The following is a 24927-nucleotide window of genomic DNA, read 5'->3' as shown; positions in this document are numbered from 1 at the left end:
CCTTCCAGAAAGGTACTGAAAAACCGAATTTCAGGTTTGCTTCTCATTTACATGAGACAGCAGGCACGTTGCCACCTAACCTCCCATTAAAATTGTCTTAAAAACTGCATTTTTTTTGAGAGGGGTTCCTCCTCGAGATGTCTCTTTGGAAAGAACAGGGGGATTCCACTTATTGGAGAGTCCAGCCCAGGGAATCACAGAGACCTGAAGACAGGGCTGAGTTTGAATTCCATTTGCCACCATTCCAAAGGAAATTTCTTGCCTAAAAGGAAAAGACTTGAGAGAGAAAGAGGAAGGGTCAGATGCTGACGGGCATCCTCACCAAGGAACACTCCAGGGAGAGCCTGGTCACTCGAACTCATTATTACTAACCCTGACAATAGCTGCCTTTAACAGGTGCTTGTATGTGCAAGGTGCTTTGCTAAGGGTTAGTCTAGTGCATAAAGGAGCAGACCCTCGAGCCAGATGCTGAGTTAACGTCCTGGTTTTGCCACTTCTAGCAGTGTGACCTGGGGCAAGTTACTTTACTTCTCTGAGCCTCAGTTTACCCATCTATAATAAAAACGGTAATAAAAATCTGTAATAAAAAGAATAATGCCTTCCTCAGAGGCTATAGTGAGAATTAAATGACCCTAGACATGTGAAGTACTCAGAAGAGCAGCTGTACACAGAAAACATGCAATAAGTGTTAAATATTCGTGTTGGATTTAATCCTTACAACAATTCCCAGAGACTGCTGTGATTATTCCTGCAATTAAAGAGAAGGAAAAAAATAAAAGGCTCAGCAAGCTTAGGAACTTTCCTAGGCATACGTAGAACTAAAGAGGGGCAGAACCAGCTCAGGAACCCTTGACTGTCAGTCACTCCAATGTTTTCATTCAGTAAATATTTATTGAGTGTCTTCTACATGGCAGGCACTGTCTCAGGCACTAGAACAAAGCAGACAATGCTCCTGTACTTGTAACTTCTGTATTTGGAATGGGGAGACAGAAATTGAACACGTAAACCAAGACAACCGGTAGAGCGGGAGCTGAGATGAACATGGCCAGAGAACACCAGGTAAAGGAGTTGGAGGGCAGCCGGGGGTGGTAAACTTGATAGTTTTAAAAGGGCAGCCAAGGGAGGTCTCTCTATCAGGTAAAAACTGAGCAGAGAACTGAAAGAAGGGAGGCAGCGAGCCTCGATGGGATCCTGTGGAAGAAGTTTCCAGACCAAAGGAGGCACAAGAATAAAGTTGTACAGCAGAACTGTGCTTGGAGAGAGAGAGAGGAAGCCTTCCTTATTGGAGCAGACACAGTGAAAAAGAGGTGAATAGAACTGGGCTTACTGCCCCTGCACCCCAAGGTGGTCTTCAGAGCTCACATCCCTGATGGCGACTGGCCATGCATCTCTAGTTTCTGGACTCCACCATCTCCTCTCTCCACTACAAGAACCTCTGACTGCCAGCTGGGGTGTAGGAAGGTGTTCTTCCTGATGCCAGCGCCTAGAAGCTGCCACAATGCATACATAGTAATTTAGGGAAGACTCAAGTATGACAACCCAGTTCCTCAAAGACCATCTGAGTGTCTTGCTTCTCACCAATCATCTACTTTCCCACGATCCAATAAAATTTGTCCATCTTCCAACCTTTGCTACCTCTTGGCCAAAGGCAGCTGGCTAATGAGCTTCCATGGAACAAGCCCTATTCTTTCATGACCATTTAGCACTAAATGTCCCTAAGAAACCCCAACACAAAGTAGAGAAAGGGAATAGGAGAGGAAATCTCCATTACCCTTCCTGACAGAGTCTCACCTTGACTGGACCTGCATTGGAAGAACTCTCCTTCTCACCAGGTCTGAGACCTTTGGCTCTCGGCAGGCTGGAAAAAAAAAAAAAAAAACAGACAGGGTCGCATCATCTGTTTTCAGACTCACTGTTCACATGGCTCAGTTCAGATTAATCCCTAACCCCCTTTCTGGATACCACGTGCTCATTCCCCAAACTCAGAAGCAAGACATGTCAGCCAAGCTTGAACAGTTCGTTTAGCAAAAAAGCATGCTGCCTTTCTCGTAAATTGACAGCTTTCTCTGAAGAACTCTGATGCCTCTGAAAAACTCCTCCACCTAGGTGATTTGGGGCCTTGACGATTAAAAGATAGGACTATCTGCTTATGCGTCTAGCATTAGCACACTTGATCAGAATGGAATAAAATTCAAATGGAGTCCTAATATATTGCCCATACTGGGAATGAGAAGGTTCTCATTTAAAACCAGGCAGCAATGTCAATCATAGATAAGTCTTGTGTAATTGATTTTTTCCAAGTCCTTTCTCTGCTATTAAGGACCCAAAAAAATCTCTAGGAGACAACTCAAAGCTCAGTTTAATTTTTCTGAAGTCTCCTTTTTTTTTTTTTCCACAAGTGAAAAGGAGTCCTTCCCGTCTCACTTTCCCAATCAAGAGCAGCCAACATTTGTCTAATTAGTGACTTAGAGTACTTTAGTTGTATTAATTTGTAAGAGTTGACAAAAATCTCCAAGGACATATGTAACGCCGTTCCCATACTTAATGAAATAAAACATCAGAAATCTATGCTGGTGGGGATGAAAGTCGTTTCTGGCTAAAGTCTAAAGTGATTTATTCCTTTCACAAATCATTCCCTTTCATTCCTTTTCCCATGATTCAGGTTGTTGACAAACACCCAGAAGGGAAAGTAGAGGACTGAGGAAATTATCTGGATAATCTAAGACAAGAACCCGCTTTTCTTCCCAGTAAACAGCCAGATCATTGTGACTGTCCCCCAAAACAGAGGTGCCGCTAACCAGAAGCAGCTAGAAACTATGCACCCCCACTGCAACAGAAATGGTTCCAACCGCTCTCTATAACATTTCATTTCTCTGCCTCCAACTTACATTTTGCAGTTTACTGCCTGGGTTGCCTTCCTTTGCATTTACCAATGCCTGGTAAGTTACACATCTGTAATTTCCTTCTGTCTTCCATCTGAAATGTCATCCCGACTCCCCTTCACATCCTCAAATCCTCCCCAGCCTTCCAGACAGGCCCCAATTCTACCTGCTTCATGAAATTATCTCTCTTTTTAGAAACTCCCTCTCTCCTTTTCTGAACTATCCATTTAGTTCCTACAGCTGTCTGTTGAGTGTTCAAAGATCTACTATGTTAGTCTTGAAACTCTTAACGGGTCTCACTTCTCCCAACATAGGCAGCCAGGGAAGATGAGTCCATTCAGTTTTGACCTTGGATCTGCATATATAAACCTCAGCCCTATTGTTTTTCCTGAACTGTTCTGATAACTATATCACTCTCCTCCATCACCTCAAGATGCTGTGATTACAGTAAGCATGTCCTCCCTAAGTCCAGAAAAAAGCAGCCAATATTTTTAGGGATGGTTTCCAATCTAAGAGATAATGTGGTTCGGGAGAAAACTTAAGAGAGGAAGGGACCCCCCACCCTCCAACACACACATAGGGGCTTAAAAGAATGTATTAAAGCTATCAAAAAGCACAGTAGCTCCATCTACTTCTATAGGATCCTGACATACCCATAAGTTACCTTTTATGCAGATGGGCTGTTTCCCTGACCACTCTCCATTCTGTTGGCAAGTTCTCTTCTCATTGCCACTAAGAACATAAGAGTTATTAAAAAAGAATGACACCACAGTGCCAATTTTTACAGATTGCCCATTGAGCAGTCCAGGACCTCCTGTTATTTTCTTGTACCCATTGACTGGTCCCCCAAGATCTGAGCAGTTTCTTTCTTCAAGGACTAAAAGTGAAAAACAAGAGAAAAGAACTGTTAAAAGTCTGAGTCATTTAACTTTAGAATCGAATCTTTTCATTATTTCATTGAATTAAAAATACAGTGATATCAAGCCTGCTAACAGTGTGCGCAAAAGAATTACCAAGAGAAATCTCATAATAGCAAATGCATGTATTAGACACATCTTTCCTTGTTTTAATGATTTATTCTCAGATGGAGAAATATTTCATTCTAAATGTAAACAAATTTGACACAAATCTGACTCTTACATGATACCGTACTTTTTTTTTTTTTTTTTTCAAATTATAGGAGCTGGGCAAGACTGGACAAGAAAAATATTTCACCTAGATTTAATGATCAGGATACAGGCATTATTAGTTTTCAGTGTTGTATTATCTCCCTCATTTCCTATTGCTTGAGCAATTAAATTAGACTGTTCAGTTTCCTATTTATGTTGTATACAAAAAAGTAGAACTGCTTAACAACAAGAATACATATATGAAATAAATTTAAATTTTATATTTCATTTCAAGAAAAAAAGTGTTTCAAGTTTTAGTTAAAACTACTAGAGGACAATATCATTGCAAAAATATTACAAATTCCCCCTGATGCCCAAATGTAACTTTTTATCTGTATACTTAATATTCTTAATATTCTTAATGACTTAAAGTAAAAATGGCATCCCCAGCCATTCTGAGCACTGAACAGGATTTTAGATTTAATCTGGAAAAATTCTGTTATATAGGTAACATATTTTTCTCATACAGATTATGGCACAATACTGAATATGACCTGTCTAAGGAAAGAGAATGAGTCCTCCAAAGAATTCAACTGAATTTGGGCACTAATCTATCAGTTTCCCTGGTTTCTTTTTAATCATTTCTTCTAAGACACACGCTCATTCCTATAAAACAGTTCTTGGGTAATGCAGTTATGCATTTGACGTACTTTCCTTCCCATAACTGTCCCAATTATCTTCCAAGCAACTTAACTTGCTTGCCTCCAGGCAAGAAAAGAATCTTCTTTCAAATAGCGCTTTTAAAACATTCAAGAATTAAAAATAAACAACTTTACCGGGTGCAACTTGGCAAGATTGCTGCAATTAACCTACTGACTGGTTTGTCTCCTCTAGGATTATCCATAGCCCATGTGGCAGATGATCAATAACACTCTGTGTGCTTTGGGGGATTATGTAATATGAGTGATTTCCCTGGTGGGTGAATTCAAAACTCCTATTTTTAAGTGTTAAAAAAAGGGACCTCACTGAGCAAGACTGTTTAAAATACTAAAATGGTATAAAGAGGGCAATGTGGCTTTTTTATGCTTCAAGTGGTCTCAGAAAACCCTAGTACTTGTATTTTCAGGAATCCCTGTCTGATGGGAGGGGGAGGGAGAGGAAGCAGTACATGTCACCTCCGTGATGGCGCCAGCTTCTTTTAGGAGATGCATTCAGTCTGAACATATATCCCAGAGGGTGACCACTGGAGCTCAGAGACCACAATAAAAAACGTAGTGTATCCTGCCTGTACGTTTAAAATAATGGAACTAGATGCCAACATAAAACTTGGGAGAATTCATACGAAAATAGGTCTCACTGGGTTCTCACACAATTCAGATCTTCACTCTCCCAGCCTGCCTCCCCCAGAGCCACAATCACCTGGAGCTGAGAAATGGCTCTCTGCTCACCTGGGAGCTGCATTCTTCACCACGCTGCCTGGATCTGGCAAGTGTTTGAATCTGTGGCCAGTTGCCTATTGAGAGGCTATGATTTATGCAGTTCAAGCATAGGTCCTCGTTTGTTTTGAGCTTTACTACAGCTCGTGGTCAAAAAAGATTGGGTGATATTTAAGGCCATTCCTGGAATACTGGGAGAAAATGAACGAGACTACAGCTACATCAGCCTCAGCAAAAGATAAATCTTTTCTACTGATGGTTTTGATAGGTGAGCCTGATAGTGGGGTTGTCTTCCCCTTGAAAGGAAGCTCTTCCATGGTTTGCTAGTATCTCATGCCCTGGGCTGCCACAGCAGGGTTCTCATGAAACACACACACACACACACACACACACACACACACACACAGAGTATTTAATGTGGGCTTAAATACTAGGAATTTTGGAAAGTTCTTGAGCCCTTGGAGATAAAGATTTAGGACAATCCAGGTCCTTTGTTTCTCTTACTCAGGAGGCTATAAAAGAAGACTTAAAGAGAAATTAACTTGGAATACACAAATACCTCTGTTCAAGGGTAAAGGATGCCACTAAACATCTGCAATTCTTAAATGCAAACAATTTTATAACTTGACATTTTTGAAATCAGGTCATAAGTGTAGTTTTCACACAGAAATTTCTGTACAACTTAAATTCAATATCTTAGAATGGAGAACTATGACAACTATTATTTGGTTTTAAGTTATTGCCTGTGGAATGTCATCATTAGGATAGAGCAAGTAATGCTTCTATGTTAGGATCCAATGGAGTGTTCAGGGGACTGAATGCTTGTTTCCCCCTCAAATTCATATGTCGAAATCCTAAGCCCCGATATCATGGTATTAGGGAGAGGGAGTCTTTGGGAAGTGATCAGGTTATGAGGATTGAGCCCTGGTATGTGAGATTTTTGCCCTTATTGAAGGCAACTCAGAGAGTTCTCTCTCCCTCCTCCTCCATGTGAGGATACAGCAAGAAGACAGCCCTCTATGAACCAGAAAGCAGCCCTCACCAGACAGTGAATCTTCCAGCACCTTGATTTTGGACTTCCCAACCTCCAGATCTGTGAGAAATAAATGTTTGTTGTTTAAATCACTCAGTCTATGGTATTGTCTTGTAGAAGCCCCAACTGACAAAGAGAGAAGGCAAGACTATGGCTGAAAATCAAGGGAAATATAGACAACAGAATCAGATTTATAAAGGGTCCAGCAAAGTGGTCATCTGACACTACTTAAGAATATACTTTGTATACAACCAGGGATATGAAAAATGGTGCTCTATATGTGTAATAAGAATGGTAATGCATTCCGCTGTCATATATAAATTAAAAAATGAATTAAAAATGTAAAAAATAAATAACTCCACTGATACATTCCAGAAATAAAAGACAAGATTGAGAACTTCAACAGAAAACCAAGAATGCTGAAAAAAAAAATAACCTAAGAAAAAAATCAAAAACTGAAAAATTTAGTAACAGAACTCAGTGGGTGGATTTAATAGCAAACTAAATAGAACTGAAAGATAGCTTATAAGAAAACTTTCAGAATGAAGTTGAAAGAGAAAATAAGGTGAAAATGTACTCAAAAATCTAAGAGGTTCATAGGACACAGTGAGAAGGTAAAGAAATACATAATTAACATTCCAGGAAAGGAGTCAGAGGGGAGAGGGAGGTGGGGGAGAGGGAGGTGGGGGGGAGAGGGAGGTGGGGGGAGATGGAGGAAGGGAGAGCAGGAGGGAGAAGAAAAAGAAGAAGAGGAGGAGGAAGAGAAGGAGAAGAAGGGGAAGAGGAAGAAGATGATGGAGGAGGAGGAAGAGAGATGACAATGGTCAGAAACAATGTGCTAGGAGATAATAGATGAAAACTTTCCTGTACTCATGGAAGAATTTGTCCTACAGATTCATAAAGCCCCAAACCAGACAAAAATGAAAAAATAGATACATGGGAATGTTTTAAAGCAACCAAAGTGGAGACAGACTAAGGGATTTGAACACCATACTTTCCGATATTTGAAGTCATTACTGGGCATGATGGCACACACGTGTAATCCCAGAGACTCAGAAGGCTGAGGCAGGAGGATCATTGGCTCAGCAACTTAGTGAGGCCCAAACTAACTTAGCAAGACCCTGTTTCAAAATTTTTAAAAAGGGAAGAGGGGGGGTGGCTAGCAATGTAGCTCAGTGGTAAAGCACCTCTAGGTTAAATCTCTATTCCCCAAAAAAGTGAAAATTAAAATAAAATAACAATTGTAGTCATTATCTTTACTGATTTTGCTTCTTTATACTTTTATCAAGTTTTACAATCATAAAGTAAAATCATAAAAGTTTGTTTTTTATTGTTTTTGTTGTTTCTGTTTTTATTATTTTTTAAATATTTTATTTTTTAGTTATAGTTGGACAAAATACCTTTATTTTATTATTTATTTATTTATTCATTTATTTATTTATTTATTTATTTATTTATTTATTTATTTATTTTTAGGTGATGTGGAGGATCAAACCCAGGGCCTCACACATACTAGGCAAGCACTCTACCACTGAGCCACAACCCAAGCCCCAGTTATTATTGTTTTAAAAAATCAAACAAAATATTTTTGAGTGCTGTCCATTAAACATCTAAATCTAGCATACAGTGTTTTATGCCTTGTTTTTTGTTCCAACTGTCTCTCAGTCCATGCAAATCTCTTTAATATTTTGTATAATCACATTATACAATTTTGCATGAAATCTCTTAAATAAGTCTTCTAACTAGATTCTGGTAGAAAAAAATACTGGCCTCTAGGGTCAGATAGATATGAGTTCAAATATTCATCTGGTTCCCCAGAGTCTACAACAGCAGGCACTTAATAAATATTTGTTAGGGGTAGAAGGAACAAAGAGTGAAAGTTTTTCAATCTTGTACTTAAGAAACTAAGAGCTGGGAACCATTTAACCTCCCCAACCATTGCTTTTCTTAACTATAAAATAAAATAATAACACTTACCTGGCTGGGCTGGTTTTGAGGAGTCACAGAAATAACACAAAGTTTCCTTTTCCCTCATTTGCCTTTGTTTACAAAGCACTCAATGTCTTTAAAAGCCAGTTTCCCAAATTTAATACACCTTAAAGAGCACTCCAGAGAGAAATCTTAATAGCTCATTATTAGACCTATTCAAGCACAACACAGCCTTCCGCTATATTTCCTGGGCTTTTGGTAATGTTTACCCATGATGAACTTCCAAAACTGTGTTGATTCAGACTTCTGGGTACCAACCAGGGTGTCTGTTCATTTATTTTGTTTAATCTTATACAATAAAGCCTTAAAATTATGTTCCTATATCAAACAACCCGCGAGGGTTATTCTTTCTCTTTCATTTTCTGTACTTTCCAAAGCTTGCATACTACCTTGTGATGTTATTTTGAAGAGAATTCTAAAACTTTCTCCATCCTTCCTTCTCTCTCCCAGTTGACATCTACCTGGTGGGTACATAGACTATCTGCATCTCATCAGAGCTCCTCCCTGCAGTTAGGTTTCAAAATGATTTTTCCCCCATGTGTTCTCTTTTTAGAAACTTTTGTATCTCCCCATTGAACAGATTCATGATTCTTTCTGTTTGATTTTTCAAGGACTTTAGGTTTCATTTCTCCTCAGCGGGATGGATATTTTCAGGCAAAGCCAATTGAGAATTTAAAATATCTGCATCCCTGGCCCTGAAGAAGCACCAAACTCCTGCTTTGTGAAATAAAAGATTGCATGATTAGTAATAAATAGCACATTGCCCTATTACTTTTGGAACTCAGCCTGGGGACATTAACACACTAAGTTTAGCATGCCCCCACATGCCACTGCATGAACAACAGCAGTCATCAGAGGTACATTTCTCTGGGGTCTTGTTTCAAATAAGCATTTCAAGAAAGCCTTCTCTCTCCCTCTTTTCTTTCCCAGGGCCACGGAATGAGGAAGTTCTCTGAGTTCACTTCCCACATGATTTCACACGTGACTGCTACGTGAAGGTTTTGTGATGGCTCTTGTCATGACCATTACTGATGTCCCAGCCACGTCCCCTCATACTCACAAGTCACCCATCCCTCACCTTTGACATGTGATAGCTGGGGCCTACAGCCTTCAGAGGGTGTCCTTGGGCATGGCCATCCACCTATCCAGATGGGGGGGACTAAAAAATTACCTAGAGTTCTGTCCTCCTCCCAGGCCCACCCCAGGCTCACCTGTAGCCAATATGTGGAAATAGAAGAACCCAATCCCTGTTCTTTGAGGTTTGATTTACATTCCCAGAACCCCCACGGGGGATGGGCTGTGTAGAAGATTACTTGAAAATATTCTTGCTTGATGTCTTCCTCTTTCTTATCTTGATTCTTCCACTCCTTGCTGGTTAATCACAGGAGTAATCCCTTTAGTGAATCACCTGGGCCCATAGGCTTGACTCAGGTTCTGTTTGAGGGAGAAACTAACCCAATACCTCTCTGTTAATTTCTTAGCTGGGCATCAGGGCCTCTCAGGTTTCTTCTCCATGGCACAGGTGTCTGTGATGAGGCCCCAGAGAGGCAGTGGGCTCAGCCCCAATATGGAGCCTACATGCCTTTCAGCATTTCTGGGTGGTGACGAAGCCTTAAGAAGGCTGTTGGGCCAGGCAGCTACAGGCTGGTCCTTAAGACAGCCCCCAGCTTCCATGCTTGCTCCTGGGCTCCAGCCCAGCCCCACAGCAGCCAATCTGCTGTACCTGAAGGGAATAGGTGATCTGAGGCAATGAGATTCCTCAGACCAAACCGTGCAGACCAGAATCTACCATCAGAGGAGTCTCCTTGAGGATTTGGCATGGTCCAAGTTCAAGACTCTTTTCACAATTCTGGGGTACCAAAGAAGATTCAACAATAATTGAAATTGAATCTCTCATGATTCCCTGAATTATAGGGCTTAGAGTTGGATTTAAGATTATTTAAAGCAAATAAAATGTTATCTTTTTCTCCCCTGAATGGAACAGTGAGAGGCAATACCTGTTACAAAGGCACCAAGTGAGAAGACTAGGTCCAGAGGTCAGTGGGCAGGGGACATGGCGATGGAGAACTCAGAAGGCCTGTCAGATCAACATGCAGATGTCTTCAGGAAAAGTGGTTCTTCAGGGCACACTAATAATTTAGCTTTTCTGCACCCTCTAGTCAGAAAAGTAATATTGAATGTGACAAAAGGAAGTCCACATTTTTCATCCCTAACCCAGGGAGTGGACCCACCTTCTGGCTGTGGAAAGACATTAGATCTCTTTTTCCATGATGTCTCTGTTCACCAGTATATTCCCGTCCATAAAAGTGATACATTTTCCTAAATGAATCTAAAATCTTAATATGATACACTAGCCCCCCACCCACAAGGCATATTTGTTTTCTCCTTTTACTTAGGTCTGCAAGCTGTAAGATCATATTTGGAGACAGGAGCTGTTTATAACCTCTTAGGAACTAAAGAATCCTGTTGCTGCTTTGCCTTTTGGAAGCCAACAGGTCCACCTTTCAGAGAAGGACTGGGGAGGTGCTGCTGCCTATTTTTTGACTGATCCCTTTGCCTTCACATGAACTGTTTAATGAGTACCTCCTCTATTCCCGGCAGAACAGGACATGGGAAGAGGTTTTTCTTTATCTTGAACATAGGACTTTTTCATTTAAACCCAGAAATACAAGTGACATCAGTCCAGGATGATTACACTAATGTACTTTAGATATCTCAAGGCTTTCCTTGGCCTCCTTAGGCAGTTATAGACAAAAATGGTTGGATACTTTCCTTCTAGCAACTTATTCCTCAGATCAGAATCTTACCAGACAATCTTTCTCAATCAGCCAGGTACGGTGGTGCACACCTGTAATCCCAGCAGCTCAGGAGGCTGAGGCAGGAGGATCACAAATTCAAAGTCAGCTTCAGCAACTTAGTGAGGCCCTAAGCAACTTAGTGAGACCTTGTCTTAAAATAAAAAGATAAAACAGGCTGGGGATGTGGCTCAGTGGTTGAGCACCCTGGGTTCAATCCCTGGTCCAAAAAAACAAATCTTAATCAAATAAATTACTCATGGTTTAATTAGAATTTTAAGGAATGTTATTATAAGAAATCCAGTTTTATTTCCTCAGGCTGACTCAACTCACTCTGACACACACACAAAAAAGAGAGAAACCACAGGGTGGGGGTGGGGAATGTACATAATGTTTTTCATTAGCATTAATTTATCCTTACTAGTGCCTTTCTTACCTGTGCTTCTAAAAGTACATCAGAAGATAGGACTCTAACCAAGGAATAAAATAAAGGTGATCACAGGGTCCTTAAATAAATTAAAATAGGGTAAGGGGGGGTCTCAGCAAATACTAGTCAAGCGTGAAATTTGACTGTGGCCTTAGTCGCAATGAAGATGTCCCTGGGTGTGATTGATTGAACTGTCTGAGCCTGCTGTGTGGTGTGACAGAAAACCACTTATCTATAGATAGGAAGCCGGGTGAAGTGGAACCAGGTTCTAATCTAGACGCTTCTGCTGAGATTAACCATGGGGGCCTTGTTGGAATTGGAGTTCCCAGTTTTTATCACATTTGTGTTCTCCCCAAGTCACTAGACAGAGATCACCCCTCAACCAGGGCACATGGTGAAGCTATGGCAGTGTGGCTAGTACATCAGGGCATAAAGCCAAAGATGAGACAATTAGAAGAGAGATGCTTCTTCGTGATGGAAGCAGCCATGCTCCAATTGCTGTCTAAAAGGGCTAAATGAGCATTCAAACAAATCTTTATTATTGGCTTCTCTCCAAACATCCCTGGTATCTCCACTCACTCCCTGACCCTAGAGAAGAGGTATGTGTGTGTGTGTGTGTGTGTGTGTGTGTGTGTGTGTGTGTGTGTGTCTGGGGTGTATACAGATTATAAATAAATTCCTGAGTCTAACACTGTTTTTTTTAATCAGAAATGCAAATGATTCATATTTTGAGAAACCTTCAGATAAGGCTAACCCTTAAAATTTATGTTATTCATCATTGATCAAAGATTTATCTAGAACTTTAGAGAAGCCACCAAATAGTGATTTAGCTGAATGTGATCACTGATCTTCTGGGAGAACATGACTAGATCCTGGGCTCCCCATCACCTGCCTAAGCATTATATCTGGACGTGTCTCCCAAGATGTTTCCAGAAGAGACCAGTGTTTGAATTGGTATAATGAGTACAGGGCTTACCCTCTCCAATGTGGGTAGGCAGCATGCAATCCACTGAGGGCCTGAATAGAACAAAGGAATGAGATGGAGGAAGGGAACATTGTGTTCTCTCTCTGCTTGGCTGGCTGAGCAGGATAACCACACTCTGTCCTCAGGACTCCTGATTCCCAGGCCTTCATGCCTGAACTGGAAACTACACCACTGACTCTCTACATTAGAGCCTTCAAATTACTAGCTCTCCTGTGTCTCAGTTATTGGGGTTCTCAGCCTCCATAATCAGGTGAGCCTATACATAGATGAATCTCCTATTGGTTCTACTTCTCTGGAGAACCAGGGCTAACAGAGCTCTCGAGGCTCTACTAAGTTAACTCTTCAAGAAATACACTTTCAGAGAGGTGTCTGAGGTTAAGTTCCCCCAGCAGTAGCATGTGAGACTAGGTTTTGAGTACAAGCAGTTTATCTTGGTGGCAATCCCAGGAAGGGCCAACATTGGACTAGGGAAAATAAAGACCGTGAATTTCTTAAGTTATCAAGCAAGTTATCACTGGGGGGCAACTGAGAATCAGTGCCATTTAGCAACTCTGGGAAACAATGGGACATGCCTCATTGTTATCCCACTCAAGGAGCAAGACACCAGTTCTCACCTATGAAGCACCATCAATCCTTTGTTGAAGGATGATGGGATAAGTACTAACTCTACATGCCTCCAGGATGCCCATAGGCCAGAGGATCTTCCCTGCTGGAGAAGGTCTCAGGCAGGGTTGAAGGAACGTGAGGGCAGGAGCCGGTTGAGCTGGCACCCACTGGAATAGTGCGAGCATAAACAAGACCAGTCACTTTTTTTTTTTTTTGGTATGAGAAGGGGAATGATCTCGTTTTTAGAAATATCTAGTAACAAAGCATATTAATATTTCTGTAACTTACAAAAAAGAAATGTTCAGCGTTTCCCCAATACTCACCCTTAGACACAGGAGAGCAAGGGAGAGGTCAGAATAAAATTAACAATCTTTGCAGCTCTAAAGGGGCCTGTGTTTGCTTTCTTTCAATCTCTATTCCATCTGCTGGTCTTCTCTTTGGAATTGTCCTATTTCTGCTTCTAAATAATTTTAACCTAGTTATGATTGCTTATGTCCTCTTGGACTTTGGAAATGGTTTAGCAGCGATTTACAAAACTGTGAGTAAAAAGCATACATTTCTGTGGGCAAATTGTATGTTGATGAAATATTTATGTCAGCCTGATAACCAGCTGAGCGGAAAAAGTAAGTCAGGATCTATTCTGCTTTTTTAGAAAGAGCTGAGTTTCGGAGCTGTAAGATTATCTGAGAATTAGCTAGGGAAACAGGGCCAAAGTCAACAGAGCCCATCACCCCGCGATGGAGCTGGTGGCAGGGGCTGGGGACAGAGGGACATTCGTCTCTATTCTTAGCATACTCTTGGGATCCACTCATTCTCACTCATCACCCAAATCAAGGGAACCACTTGTGACAGAATTTTGGTTCTGTTTGGAAAAGGCATTAACTTTCTCATTGGGGCTTTGTCCTTTCTGGAAACCTGTTTGAACATGAGGCCAGTGCTCAGAGACAACCTTCAGATGGCCTTTTAACTCTTCCTCACTTTTTCCTGTTCAAATTATATTTGAGTTCAAATTGTATCTAGACAAAACCAAATACTTTTTACTCACAAGAAGGTCTTCACCAACGAGGAATAATGACACCCACTGATGATGTCGTCTGCACTGAAATCTCTTTTCATCCCTTTCCAGCCAATGTCGTCCTGCCTCTTTGATGCTTTCCAGCCTTTTGCGGGTGTGAATGAGACACTACCCATGTGAAATTATGCTTGGATTGCACACACTGCTATTTATTCATCTGGCAGCAATTTGGAGGCTGAGGCTTACAATTAGCTATTTGATCTTAATCAGGATTGTCTTGGGCCTCTGGTACACTGTGTCTTTCGACCACTACTTTTCCGGTGTTTGGATGGCCTATTTAATTGGATAGCTAACACTGCCTGTGCCTAAGAGATAGGTCAACTTTGACAACTTTTCAGAAATCTCTAGTCATTTTATTCCTTGGTCCCAGTCAACCTGGCACATCCCTGTTTGACAGAGTGAATGGGTAGGATAGGTAACATACCTGAGTGTTAGAAACCTAGTGGTTCTCCACCTACTACATCTGCTTGGTAATAATAGTGATACTGGGGTTTCTTCAAATCTCAGAAGGTTTCTGAGTCAGCTCCAGGATAGAGGGCAACTCTAAACTACCGGAAGAAATGTCCCTCTGTGGTAATCATAGTTAATGTTTTAAAATATAAGAAATGTTCGCTATGGAAATGGTTGTGGCTCAGTGGTAGGGCGCTTGCCTGGCACGCGTGAGGCACTGGGTTCAATCTTCATCACCACATAAAAATAAACAAATAAAAGCATTGGGTCCATCTACAACTAAAAAAAAATGGCCTGAGCTACACAACTCTGTCTGTTTCAATTTGAGGTTCCTTGGCTGCTGGGCACATCCAAGTCCTTTGAGGAGATTCTTCTGAATGTCTGGCTTACAAGATGCACTCAGTAATCCTCACCACCCCTGTTGCCACCACCAAAGGCCTTCACTTCAGGAAGTTGTAGCCAGAAACTATGCAACATGTGACCCTTTCCTCTACTACAAATGGGCTAAGATTAGGCTAGTTTTATGGCTTTGCCCAAAGGCAGAGAAAATATAGGCCATGCAGCTCTGCCATGTTTCCCCAGGGCCTGGTACTCTTCATGGACACTCAGAAGTGTTTGGCTGGATGCATCTGTACAGTGGAGATGACAGAAGTACCTACCATGCAGGAAGTTGACAAACTGAGCAGGCAATGTCCCATGAAGCACAGAGCCTGGTCTATATTAGGAATGGAGAGAATAATGACTATTGCTGTTCTTTGTACATGGATACCAGCAAGAACATCCTGTTCTTAAAGAAGAGGAAGCTTTCACCTTCTAGAGCAAGAGAGAGAGAAGTAGTGAAGAATCCATGAGGCAGGAGCCTTTAAGGAAAACTGAGGGATCCCTAGCCTCTGTCAAAGGGCTGGGGTTCATCTCAGGGCCAGTGATGACTGGAATGTGTTATGGTTTGGATGTGAGGTGTCCCTCAAAAGCTCAAGTGTGAGAGAAATTAAAGAAGGTTCAAAGGATAGATGATTGGGTTGTGAGAGTCATAACCCAATCCATGAATTAATTACCTGATGGGATTAACTGGGCGGTGACTGAAGGCAGGTGGGGTGTGGCTGGAGGAGGTGGGGTATTTTGGACTTGGCTTTGGGGTATATATTTGTATTGGCAAATGGTGATCTCTCTTTCCCCCTGCCACACCGCCGCCTTTCTGGTCATCATGTGAGCTGCTTCCTTCCACCACACTCTTCCACCATGTTATTCTGCCTTACCTCAAGCCTGTAGAAATGGAGCTGGCTGTCTATGGACCGAGACTTCTGAAATTGTGAGCCCCCAAATAAACTTCTTCTCTTCTACAATTGAGCTGGCTGGGTCTTACAGTCACAGTGGCAAAAAACAACTAAAGCAGGATGTTTGTTTCCATCAGAAGTTAATTCTGCAATGCTCTCATCCTTCATCTATAACTTGTGCCCTCTTCCCAGCCCGAGGTGGGCACACAGCCCCTCCCAGCTCTAATGGATTACCTCTTAACCTGGGACCCAAATAAAATCGGCCTCCTCCATTAAGCCGTGCCTCAGTGACCTCATCTGCTAAAGCAAAGCCAAGAAGGCCTTGACCAGGAGCAGCAGATGAACACAAAACTGAGTAGAATTATGGAGGCTCTGGCCCCTCCATGCTCCAGGGGGCTCCCTCCCATGCTCTGAGAGGCATGCAGGCTAGAGAACAGTTTACATGGCCTCTCCTGCCTTCTTGTTATTTGGGAGAAATGCTGCTATGCTAAAATACTCACTGACTAGCCAAATGCACCCTTGACAAGACAACCCCAAGCACCTTACCCTGCATGCAACAGCAATGCTTTGGTTAAGAGGTCACAGAGTCTCTGCAGCCCAGCAGAGTTCATAACTTAGATGTCACTTGGTCTATGTAGAATTAGGAACAAGCATTGATCCAAAAAAAGAAAACTTTCCCTCTGAGCTACACACACACACACACACACACACACACACACACACACACACCTTGACAATTGTTAAAGGGCAGCTTCTACTGTGTTCAGTAATAGTTCTTATGTTTTGGATCTAAATCCAAATGGATGGTGTCCCTCTGAATATACCAAAAGGAGTTCAGAGGTTCATTGCCTTGTTAGGAAGAATGAGTGGGTGGGAGCCCCAGGTACTGTGTACGAAGTCAGCAGTCTATCAGCTAATAGTCTTCCTGGGGCTCCTCCAGTCTCAAGGCTCTGGATCATTAAGTGCTTGTGAATAATAACTATGGATCCCTGAGACCATTCTTCATAGAATTACACTCATAACTCTTATACCCTCTTATGCCAGGTTATTCATTTCCTTTTTCTTCCCCATCCCTCTAACAAAACTGATGCTCTAAAGCCCAGGTCTCCAAAATAACCACAGGGACAGGCACACATCCCACTGTGTGTTAAATGATGACTATCAAAACCCCATGAGAGAACAGAGGCTGGTCAGATAACACAATGCTTTGGGTGACCTTCCTCGGAGTATCCAAATCCAGTTCCTTCATGACATTCTTGCATTTATCATGTCTGAAAATCCCCTCTCCAGGCTATCCTGGTGGCAAAGGCTCCCCACTCAATGGACATATTTTCCCCTGGGACCCAGGATTTCTTATGAGAATAACACCAGCAACATCTACTTGTCCTTTTAAAACCAGGTCTTTCTTGCCTGTGGGCTGATGCAGTGGTAGCAATATTAAGGGTCCAGCAACGACTCGTGAAGGTCAACTCAAGAGGAAACTCAGAAAGTCTTTAGGGAATTTTCTTAAACCACTGGATCAGGTGATGAATCCCTTGCTCTCCACTTTTTCATAATCATCGCCTTGTAGAAACTAGTTTTGTTGCCATAATGCCTTATCTGGAGAATCCTCTGCTTTCTGCCAGAATTTCAAACAACTTTAAGACAGGGCCAGAAGCAGTCATAAGATTCACAGCTCTTATTCCTCAACTCTGCCTTTTGTGGGTCCCACAAACACCCTAAGAGGTATTTGGTATTATTTTGCTAAACTTTGTAAATGGGAAAATTGAGGCTCATGGAAGTTAAATGACTTGTTTAAGACCATCTGGCTGGTCAATTTCAGATTCAGTGTCAATCCAAGATCTTTCTGACTACACATTCCAAGCACCATCTAGCAGAAGTCAGAGATGCACCTGTCTTCCAGATACTGAGGCTAAGAGAGGTCTTTGGACCTGAGACAAAGGCAGTTTTTCAATACCTTATTGGAAAAATGTCAGAATTGTCTGCATTAATCCAGTGAGCACACAGCACCTTATTTACCTGTCAGTTGGGGAAGAGATGATTGCTACCCACTAGGGGTCTCCAAACAATCTCACTTGCATCAGCATTAATGTTTCCATGAAAATCTCAAAGTTCCCAAACACTTATTCCAATGAGAAATGCAGGGCACCTCTTTGAAGCACAAGGAGACAGTATGCCTCTCATCCTGGGCTCCTTTCTTCTCAGTCCTTGGGACAGGCCAGTGGGAAACCTTCTGGGTCTCTAAACCCAAATGAATCCAGATTCACCATTTTCCCTTAATTGGTGGAGCCTGGTTTGTTTTGTTCAAAGGCGCATCAGAGCCTGCAGTGTGAGCATTGTGCCCCCAAGATTTAGCCAGTTTCATTGTCCTTCATTAGGATGCACAGGGGAAAGCCCGGCCTCGTCAACTGGGCCAGAGGAACAAAGACAACATGGAAACTGGAGCAGGCGATGAATCCCTTGCTCTCCACTTTTTCAAAACAAGACTCTGACCATTTTCTTGAGGACTTATTTTGTTGTTGTGTTCCATACAAAGAAACAGGAAACTTCAGAGGAAAGAAGGGGTCTCAGTTTCTTACATGGTGGCCCAGGGAGGCTGAAGGTCACTGAGGGTGTTGGCAGGGGGTAAGTCTGGCCTCAAGGCTGAGGAAGGGCCACTCCCCTTGTCAGGGTTCTGAGGAGGTCACTCAAGAGCAGAGGAAAGTTTTACCTCCTTGGAAAACATTTTAGGAAAGCTGAGGTTGGGGGGTGGGGGTGTAATAGCCCTTGATGAGTGTCCCAGGCCTTTCACACCCTCTTGACCACTGGGAGGAGGCCAAACCTTGCTGATTGTTTCTCCTTTAATCCACCACTTCCCAAAGTCTGAACAAGAACTCTCTATCCTCAGACCAGTGGAACCCCCTGAAAAACACACCCATTTCCATTTTGACAAGAGTAGACCTTTGTTTCTGAAATGCAGATCCCAATTCTTATTTCTAGGTCTGGTGCTTATAATGAATGGCTCATCTCGTAGATTGGTAAAACCTTTTCATGACCTTCTTGGCAATCATTCTCAAATCTTTAAATACATGTACCCCCACTCATACATTGCTGATGGGACTGCAAATTGGTAAAACCACTCTGGAAAGCAGTATGGAGATTCTCAGAAACCTAGAATGGAACCACCATTCGACCCAGTTATACCACTCCTCAGCATATACCTAAAGGACTTAAAGGAAGCTTACTATAATGGTGCAGCCACATCAATGTTTATAGCAGCTCAATTCACAATAGCCAAGCTATGGAACCAACCTATGTGCCCTTCACCAGATAAATGGATAAAGAAAGTGTGGTTTATGTACACAATGAAATATTATTCAACCATAAAGAAGAATTTAATTATGACATTTGCGGTAAATGAATTGAAAACTATCATGCTAAGTAAAATAAGCCAATCCCCAAAACCAAAAGCCAAAATGTTCACTCTGATATGCAGATGCTAACACACAATAAAACAGGGTGGGAAGAGAGAATAGAAGTTTATAGGATTAGACAAAGGGGAATGGAGGAAGGAAGAGGAAATGAGAATTGGAATGAAAGTAGAATGAATCAGACATAATTTTCCTATGTTCATATTCGAACACATGACCAGTGTAACTCCATATTATGTACAACCACAAGAATGGAAAATTGTACTTCATGTATGTATAATGTCAAATACATTCTATTATCAAGTATATCTAAAAAGAACAAATAAATAAATACATGTACCTTTTGAACCAACAGTTCAACATCTAGAAATTTATCTTACAAAAATTTTTTGTTCACATGTAGAGATATCCATTGCAGTTCTCATCATAATAGCAAAAAAATTTTAAACAATTTCAAATCCATCAATCCATCATAAGAATCTGATGAATATTTGATAGCGCATTCATGCATACAATGAATACTCAGGAATCGTTTCATGGACCCATCTGGAAAAAATATCCATGACATGGGTATTGAAAATGAGTTGAATGATTGTATGTATTCTTGAATGCACTTTTTTAAAATGGTCTCTTGACCTTGGCACCACTGGCTCTGGTTAACTGTGGTGGGGCTAACTGTGGTTGGGCTGTCTTGGTTCGTGTAGGATGTTTAGCAGCATACTGGCCTCCACCTTTTAGAGGCCAGCATTGTCTCCTTTACCCCCACAATTATAACCACCAGCATTGATTAAGGCATTGCCAAGTGCCACCCAGGGGTGGAGATGAAGGGCAAAATCACCCCTGGCTCAGAACCACTGGCTTAAAATAAGGATATATGAAATCATAGGTTGGAGCAACATAGAAAGAAGTTCACAGTTTCTACCAGTGGTTTTCCTGGAAACCAGGATTGGTCAGGGAAAATAGTATTCTATTTTTATTTCACACACCTCTGTATTATTTGACCTTTGGTTTCTTCTTCAAGGAAGTAGAAAACCTATTTCTATTGGACCCTACTTAAGGACATGCACATGTATAAAGTTAGTTTATATCAAGGACTTTCCTGAAAATAGAGAGACTGATGAGCCATATCAGGAAGGAAAGACCTTTGAAATGACTTTATCATGGGACACAGTGGTCACCAGAGCTCACCACTCAATCACCTGGAGTCCTACCAAGCCACGCTGCAAGAGCCACCATGAGACATGATGAATTACATGGGAAATGTGCAATTCTCACTTCTGGTTTTGGATCTGATGAGGAATGGCATCTTGCATCCTCTGCTTTAAATCTTTCATATGCAAAAAGGAGCATCTAATTTTCCACAAAGACTTGAGTGCAGCATCTAGAAGTGGTTTCCTCTTATCAAATTTGATATCACATAAATCAAAGACAGAAATCATGTGCATCCTGAGCTTGGTGCTCTTAAAACTAATTTTCAAAAATAATTGCCTAGTCCAATTTGGGCATTTGAGAGTTTGGGGGAATCTGAGAGTGCTTGGGTTTCTTCTTCACTTTGAAAGAATTCCTTCTAGAGAGATTGTTCCAGTACATTGATATCCTCATGAGGAAAACAGAATTAATATTTTTTCTCTTTTCTGCTTTTCTAACTGACAGATTGCTCTGAAAAGAAAAATGATGAAGATCTGTTCAAAAATTATAAGGTAAACTGCCACAGCTAATTTTTGTGGTGTTTCCCCCATGGAGTGCATTAGAACTCATGCCAAACTTCCTAACAGGAAAAAAATAAACCTGCATCTTATAAAAAATAATAAACATTCAGACCCCCATAAGGATGCTAGCAAATGACATATCAGATTTCCACTGTGAATATCTTCACCCAGCTGTAACTGCGCTGTGCTGAGGAATTATGGTTTTTGAACTATATATATATAAACTGGCAGGGGAGAATTCTCTTGCCCATCTATGCTGGTGTTTTAAAGTGATTTCAGATACTGTATGAATCAAGTTACAAATCAGTACAAAATGCCTTATTTTACATTAATTTTTCATGATGTTTATTTTTTCTTGGTGGAATAATCATGCTGAGAAATCCATATTTGATTCACACCCTATCCAGGCACATTTTAGTCATAACTTTGGCAAGAATTAAAACAGCTTCTTAAGGCATCTGGTCTTATTTGGTGATGTTTCACTTCTTTGTAATTTTACCTGTTTATCAAAGCCGTCATATTGTGCAGTCAGTTTCTTGAATTCATTAAGCATTCCCTTTAAGCTACTCTAGCTGCCACCATGTCCCTTTGAATCTAAAGGGTCAAGGTCCAGCACTGCCATGAGAAGAATCACACCACATACAATTTCTTGATGTAAAGAGAAAGCCTTGGTTCCTTGATTTGCCTGCACACAACACAGCAGCCTCAAATGAGGTGGGAACCATGGAGCATCATTTTCTAAGCCTCTCCCAGAGTTCCACTCAAACCCGCCGTGCCACTCCAGAGCAAGGGATGCTTTTAGCAGAACTCAGTGGCATAGTCAGGGACCCCTCCCCATTCTGCAATATTGTCTGCACCTGCTACTTTCAGAGAACTGCCCACAGGGATGAGAACCACATTATCCACCTGCACAGAAAGCCAGTGGGCCCAGTTCATGTCCCCTAGTTCCCCATGGAATTTAGCCAATGACTCACTGTTGTGTGGACAGGACAGCCCAGTACCCTAGCCTGCACTTCCTTTATATTCCAGGTCTCACTACCACTCAACACTGGGGCTGGGATTTCACCTGAAACCTCACACTTAGCTTCATTCCCTTCCTGATTCCTTGTCCCCTCCCTTATGAGCTTCTCTAGGGAGCTTGACCTTGAAACCTCACTTGTACTCATTCTCGTCTCAGGATCTGCTTGGAGGAACCCTGCCCAAGGTAGAAACTGTACTCCTTCAGCTCTTCCCCAAATTTTGACTTTTCTTGTTCTGCACCTCTCATCCCAGGGTGATGGTTTCAGTGCATGACACCAATTTTGGGTCTCAAACTTCTATTAGCACACAGGACATATACACGGTTTTAGTTATCAGATACCCCGACCAATTATTTCTGGTTACTGGATTAAAATGTCACAGTCCTTGGCACCACACAGAGGGGCTGGTCATTCATGGTGCTACCACATGCAGCCGTCGGCATGACACTTCCTAAGGATAAGGATTAGATCTGTCAGAGACTTGTTCACACTCAGCACATTCAAGTCTCTCTTCTCTCTTCTTGGGTCTAATAGTGGAGGAAAATCACATGCTGATTTCCTGTTTTGGAAGTGAATTATTTTCTTGAGTTGGTTTCTGCTGTTTGGATGACTGGGGGTTATTGTTTCACAGCTATAAGACTAGAGAACTTGAGTGGTTCAATGTTACAGTCATGACATGACTCAGAAGCTGGGAGTATAGGTCAGTGGTAAATTGCATCCTTAATATGCTGGAGACCCTAGGTTTTATCCTAGAACAAAGAGGAAGGGAGGGGAAGGGGAAAGGTAAGGGGTGAATTTGGCTCAGGCAGAAGGTTGGGCCAGGGCTTGAATGGTTGATAACAAGGAGAGCTGTCCTGGATATAACCACCCCCTGCACCCCCTTTCTTTCCAGGCCTGCCCAAGAACTACTAAAGGAGGTTGAAACGGGTCTCACCAACTCGGGAGAAGCTGCTTCAGAGAAAGACAAGGCGTCCTATTTCCCTGCCTCTCCACACTCCCAATGCACAGCAGTCCTTCAGAAAACATTAGTTTGTGCCTCAACAAACCTCATCTCATCCTTATAGGATACCCATGTTATTTGCCACCCAATTCAGGAAGCTTTAAGTGTGAGTGAGGATCTTATTATATTTAGACAAAATGCACACACTGAGACAAACTGTCCCCAGAAAACTGGAGCTTGTGGTCACCTTACATATTGACCATGCTCCATGTAGGGTTTCAGACTATCCCACACCACATCGGACCCATGAATGGTGCCCTGGAGGACAATTCGAAACTCCAGACCTTAGGATGGACAGGGAGCTCAAACCCTGAACCACAGGAGAGCTGACAACGGTGGCTTTCTACAGCTGACTGTTTCCTCGGTGTTCCTGAGGTCTGAATAGTATGTGAGACTGCTGTGTCTTTTTTGAGAGGTATTTGCAATAGGTTTGGGCTAGAAATGTCAAGGGGCAAACGTTGGTACTCCAGCAGCCCTGCCCTTCTGAGGCCACTCAGTTGTATCCACACCCTGCGCCATCTTGGACAGAGAGTCCTAGATACCAAGAAACAGCAACCCCGAGAGCCCCAAAGCCCTCCCAGGCCCACCCGCGAGGCTCCTCAGCTCCTCCCAGGAGGCATACTCACAGTTTTCACAGCGCTGCCCGGTGTAGCCTGCCAGGCAGGCACACTTATAAGATCCAGCTTTGTCATGGAGGCAGATTCCGTCATGGAAACAAGGGGACGAGGAGCACGCTGTAAGACATAAGGCGTCCTAAGTGCCACTGTGCATCCCTAAGTGCCTCCTCTCCAGGCCTGGAGGCTTCTTGACGTCTTGGTGGTTTTCTATTCCTTATACGGAATTCATGTTACCCTGACCTGCTAATGCCTAAAACACGTAGGTACTCGTTACATGTCAGAGGTTGCTGATATTATTCGATCTTTCTGAGGCCCCCAGAAGGCGACGCTAGTCTGAGGGGCATAAAACAAAAAATAAACAGGAGCACTGGGTTCTGTGGCTCAAGCCTGCAAACCCCAGTGACTAAGGAGGCAGAGGCAGGAGGATCCCCAAGTTCAAAACCAGCCTCAGCAACTTAGCAAGACACTGTCTCAAGATAAAATCCAAAAGGGGCTGGGGATGGGGCTCAGTGGTTAAGCACTCTTGGGTTCAATACCTGGTACCAAAAAAATAAACTGGAGCATTAAATAAATGAAAGCAGAATCATGTTTTGCATCTCTTGGATGGGTAAGCATCCTTGGGTAGCTTTAGATCACCCTTAAAAAAAAAAAGAGACAGTCACTGGAAGATAATCTTTATGACACCATTAAAGGTGTACTTGAGAATCTCCAAACATATGTTCTGTAGCCATTAGTCCTTGTGATGTTGATATAAGTTCAACTCAATAAAGGTTCTGGCCTCAGATGTACTGGGGAACTGCTCCTGGCATTAATGGTAATTAACCAAACTGCTTTGCTGTAGAACCTCTCAGTTTAACGCCCTATGCATTATGAAGTTCTAAGAATGCACATAACATTCAGTCTTCCCCAAGCTTATCTGACCTCATAACCTGCTCTTTACAGAGCACCTTAAGGACTATATTTTCCACAAAAAGACATTGAAAAACCCTATGCATGTGTTATCACCATTTCTACATTGACGGAAGAAATGCATCCCTCGATTCAGTGGAACAAATCTGTACTGAGAGCTTGCTCTGTGAAAGGTACCAGAGAGACACAAAGACAAATAGGG

At 42.1% G+C, this 24927-nt stretch overlaps 1 protein-coding gene across 1 annotated transcript in view; it reads right to left on the bottom strand.

Annotated features, from left to right (window-relative positions):
* LOC143389118 (inactive serine protease PAMR1-like) overlaps positions 1–24927 on the bottom strand; it is a 74442-nt gene that overhangs the window by 4787 nt on the left and 44728 nt on the right. The window contains exons 6-8 of the mRNA XM_077108403.1: positions 23826–23933; positions 3547–3759; positions 1792–1858 (exon numbers count right to left, since the gene is read on the bottom strand). Of these exons, the coding sequence (XP_076964518.1) occupies positions 1792–1858; positions 3547–3759; positions 23826–23933 (388 nt within the window). The remainder of the gene's footprint in view (positions 1–1791; positions 1859–3546; positions 3760–23825; positions 23934–24927) is intronic.

The sequence above is a fragment of the Callospermophilus lateralis genome, unplaced genomic scaffold, assembly GCF_048772815.1.
Source record: "Callospermophilus lateralis isolate mCalLat2 unplaced genomic scaffold, mCalLat2.hap1 Scaffold_66, whole genome shotgun sequence".
Taxonomy (NCBI): domain Eukaryota; kingdom Metazoa; phylum Chordata; class Mammalia; order Rodentia; family Sciuridae; genus Callospermophilus; species Callospermophilus lateralis.
This window is presented reverse-complemented; position numbering and strand designations above follow the sequence as displayed.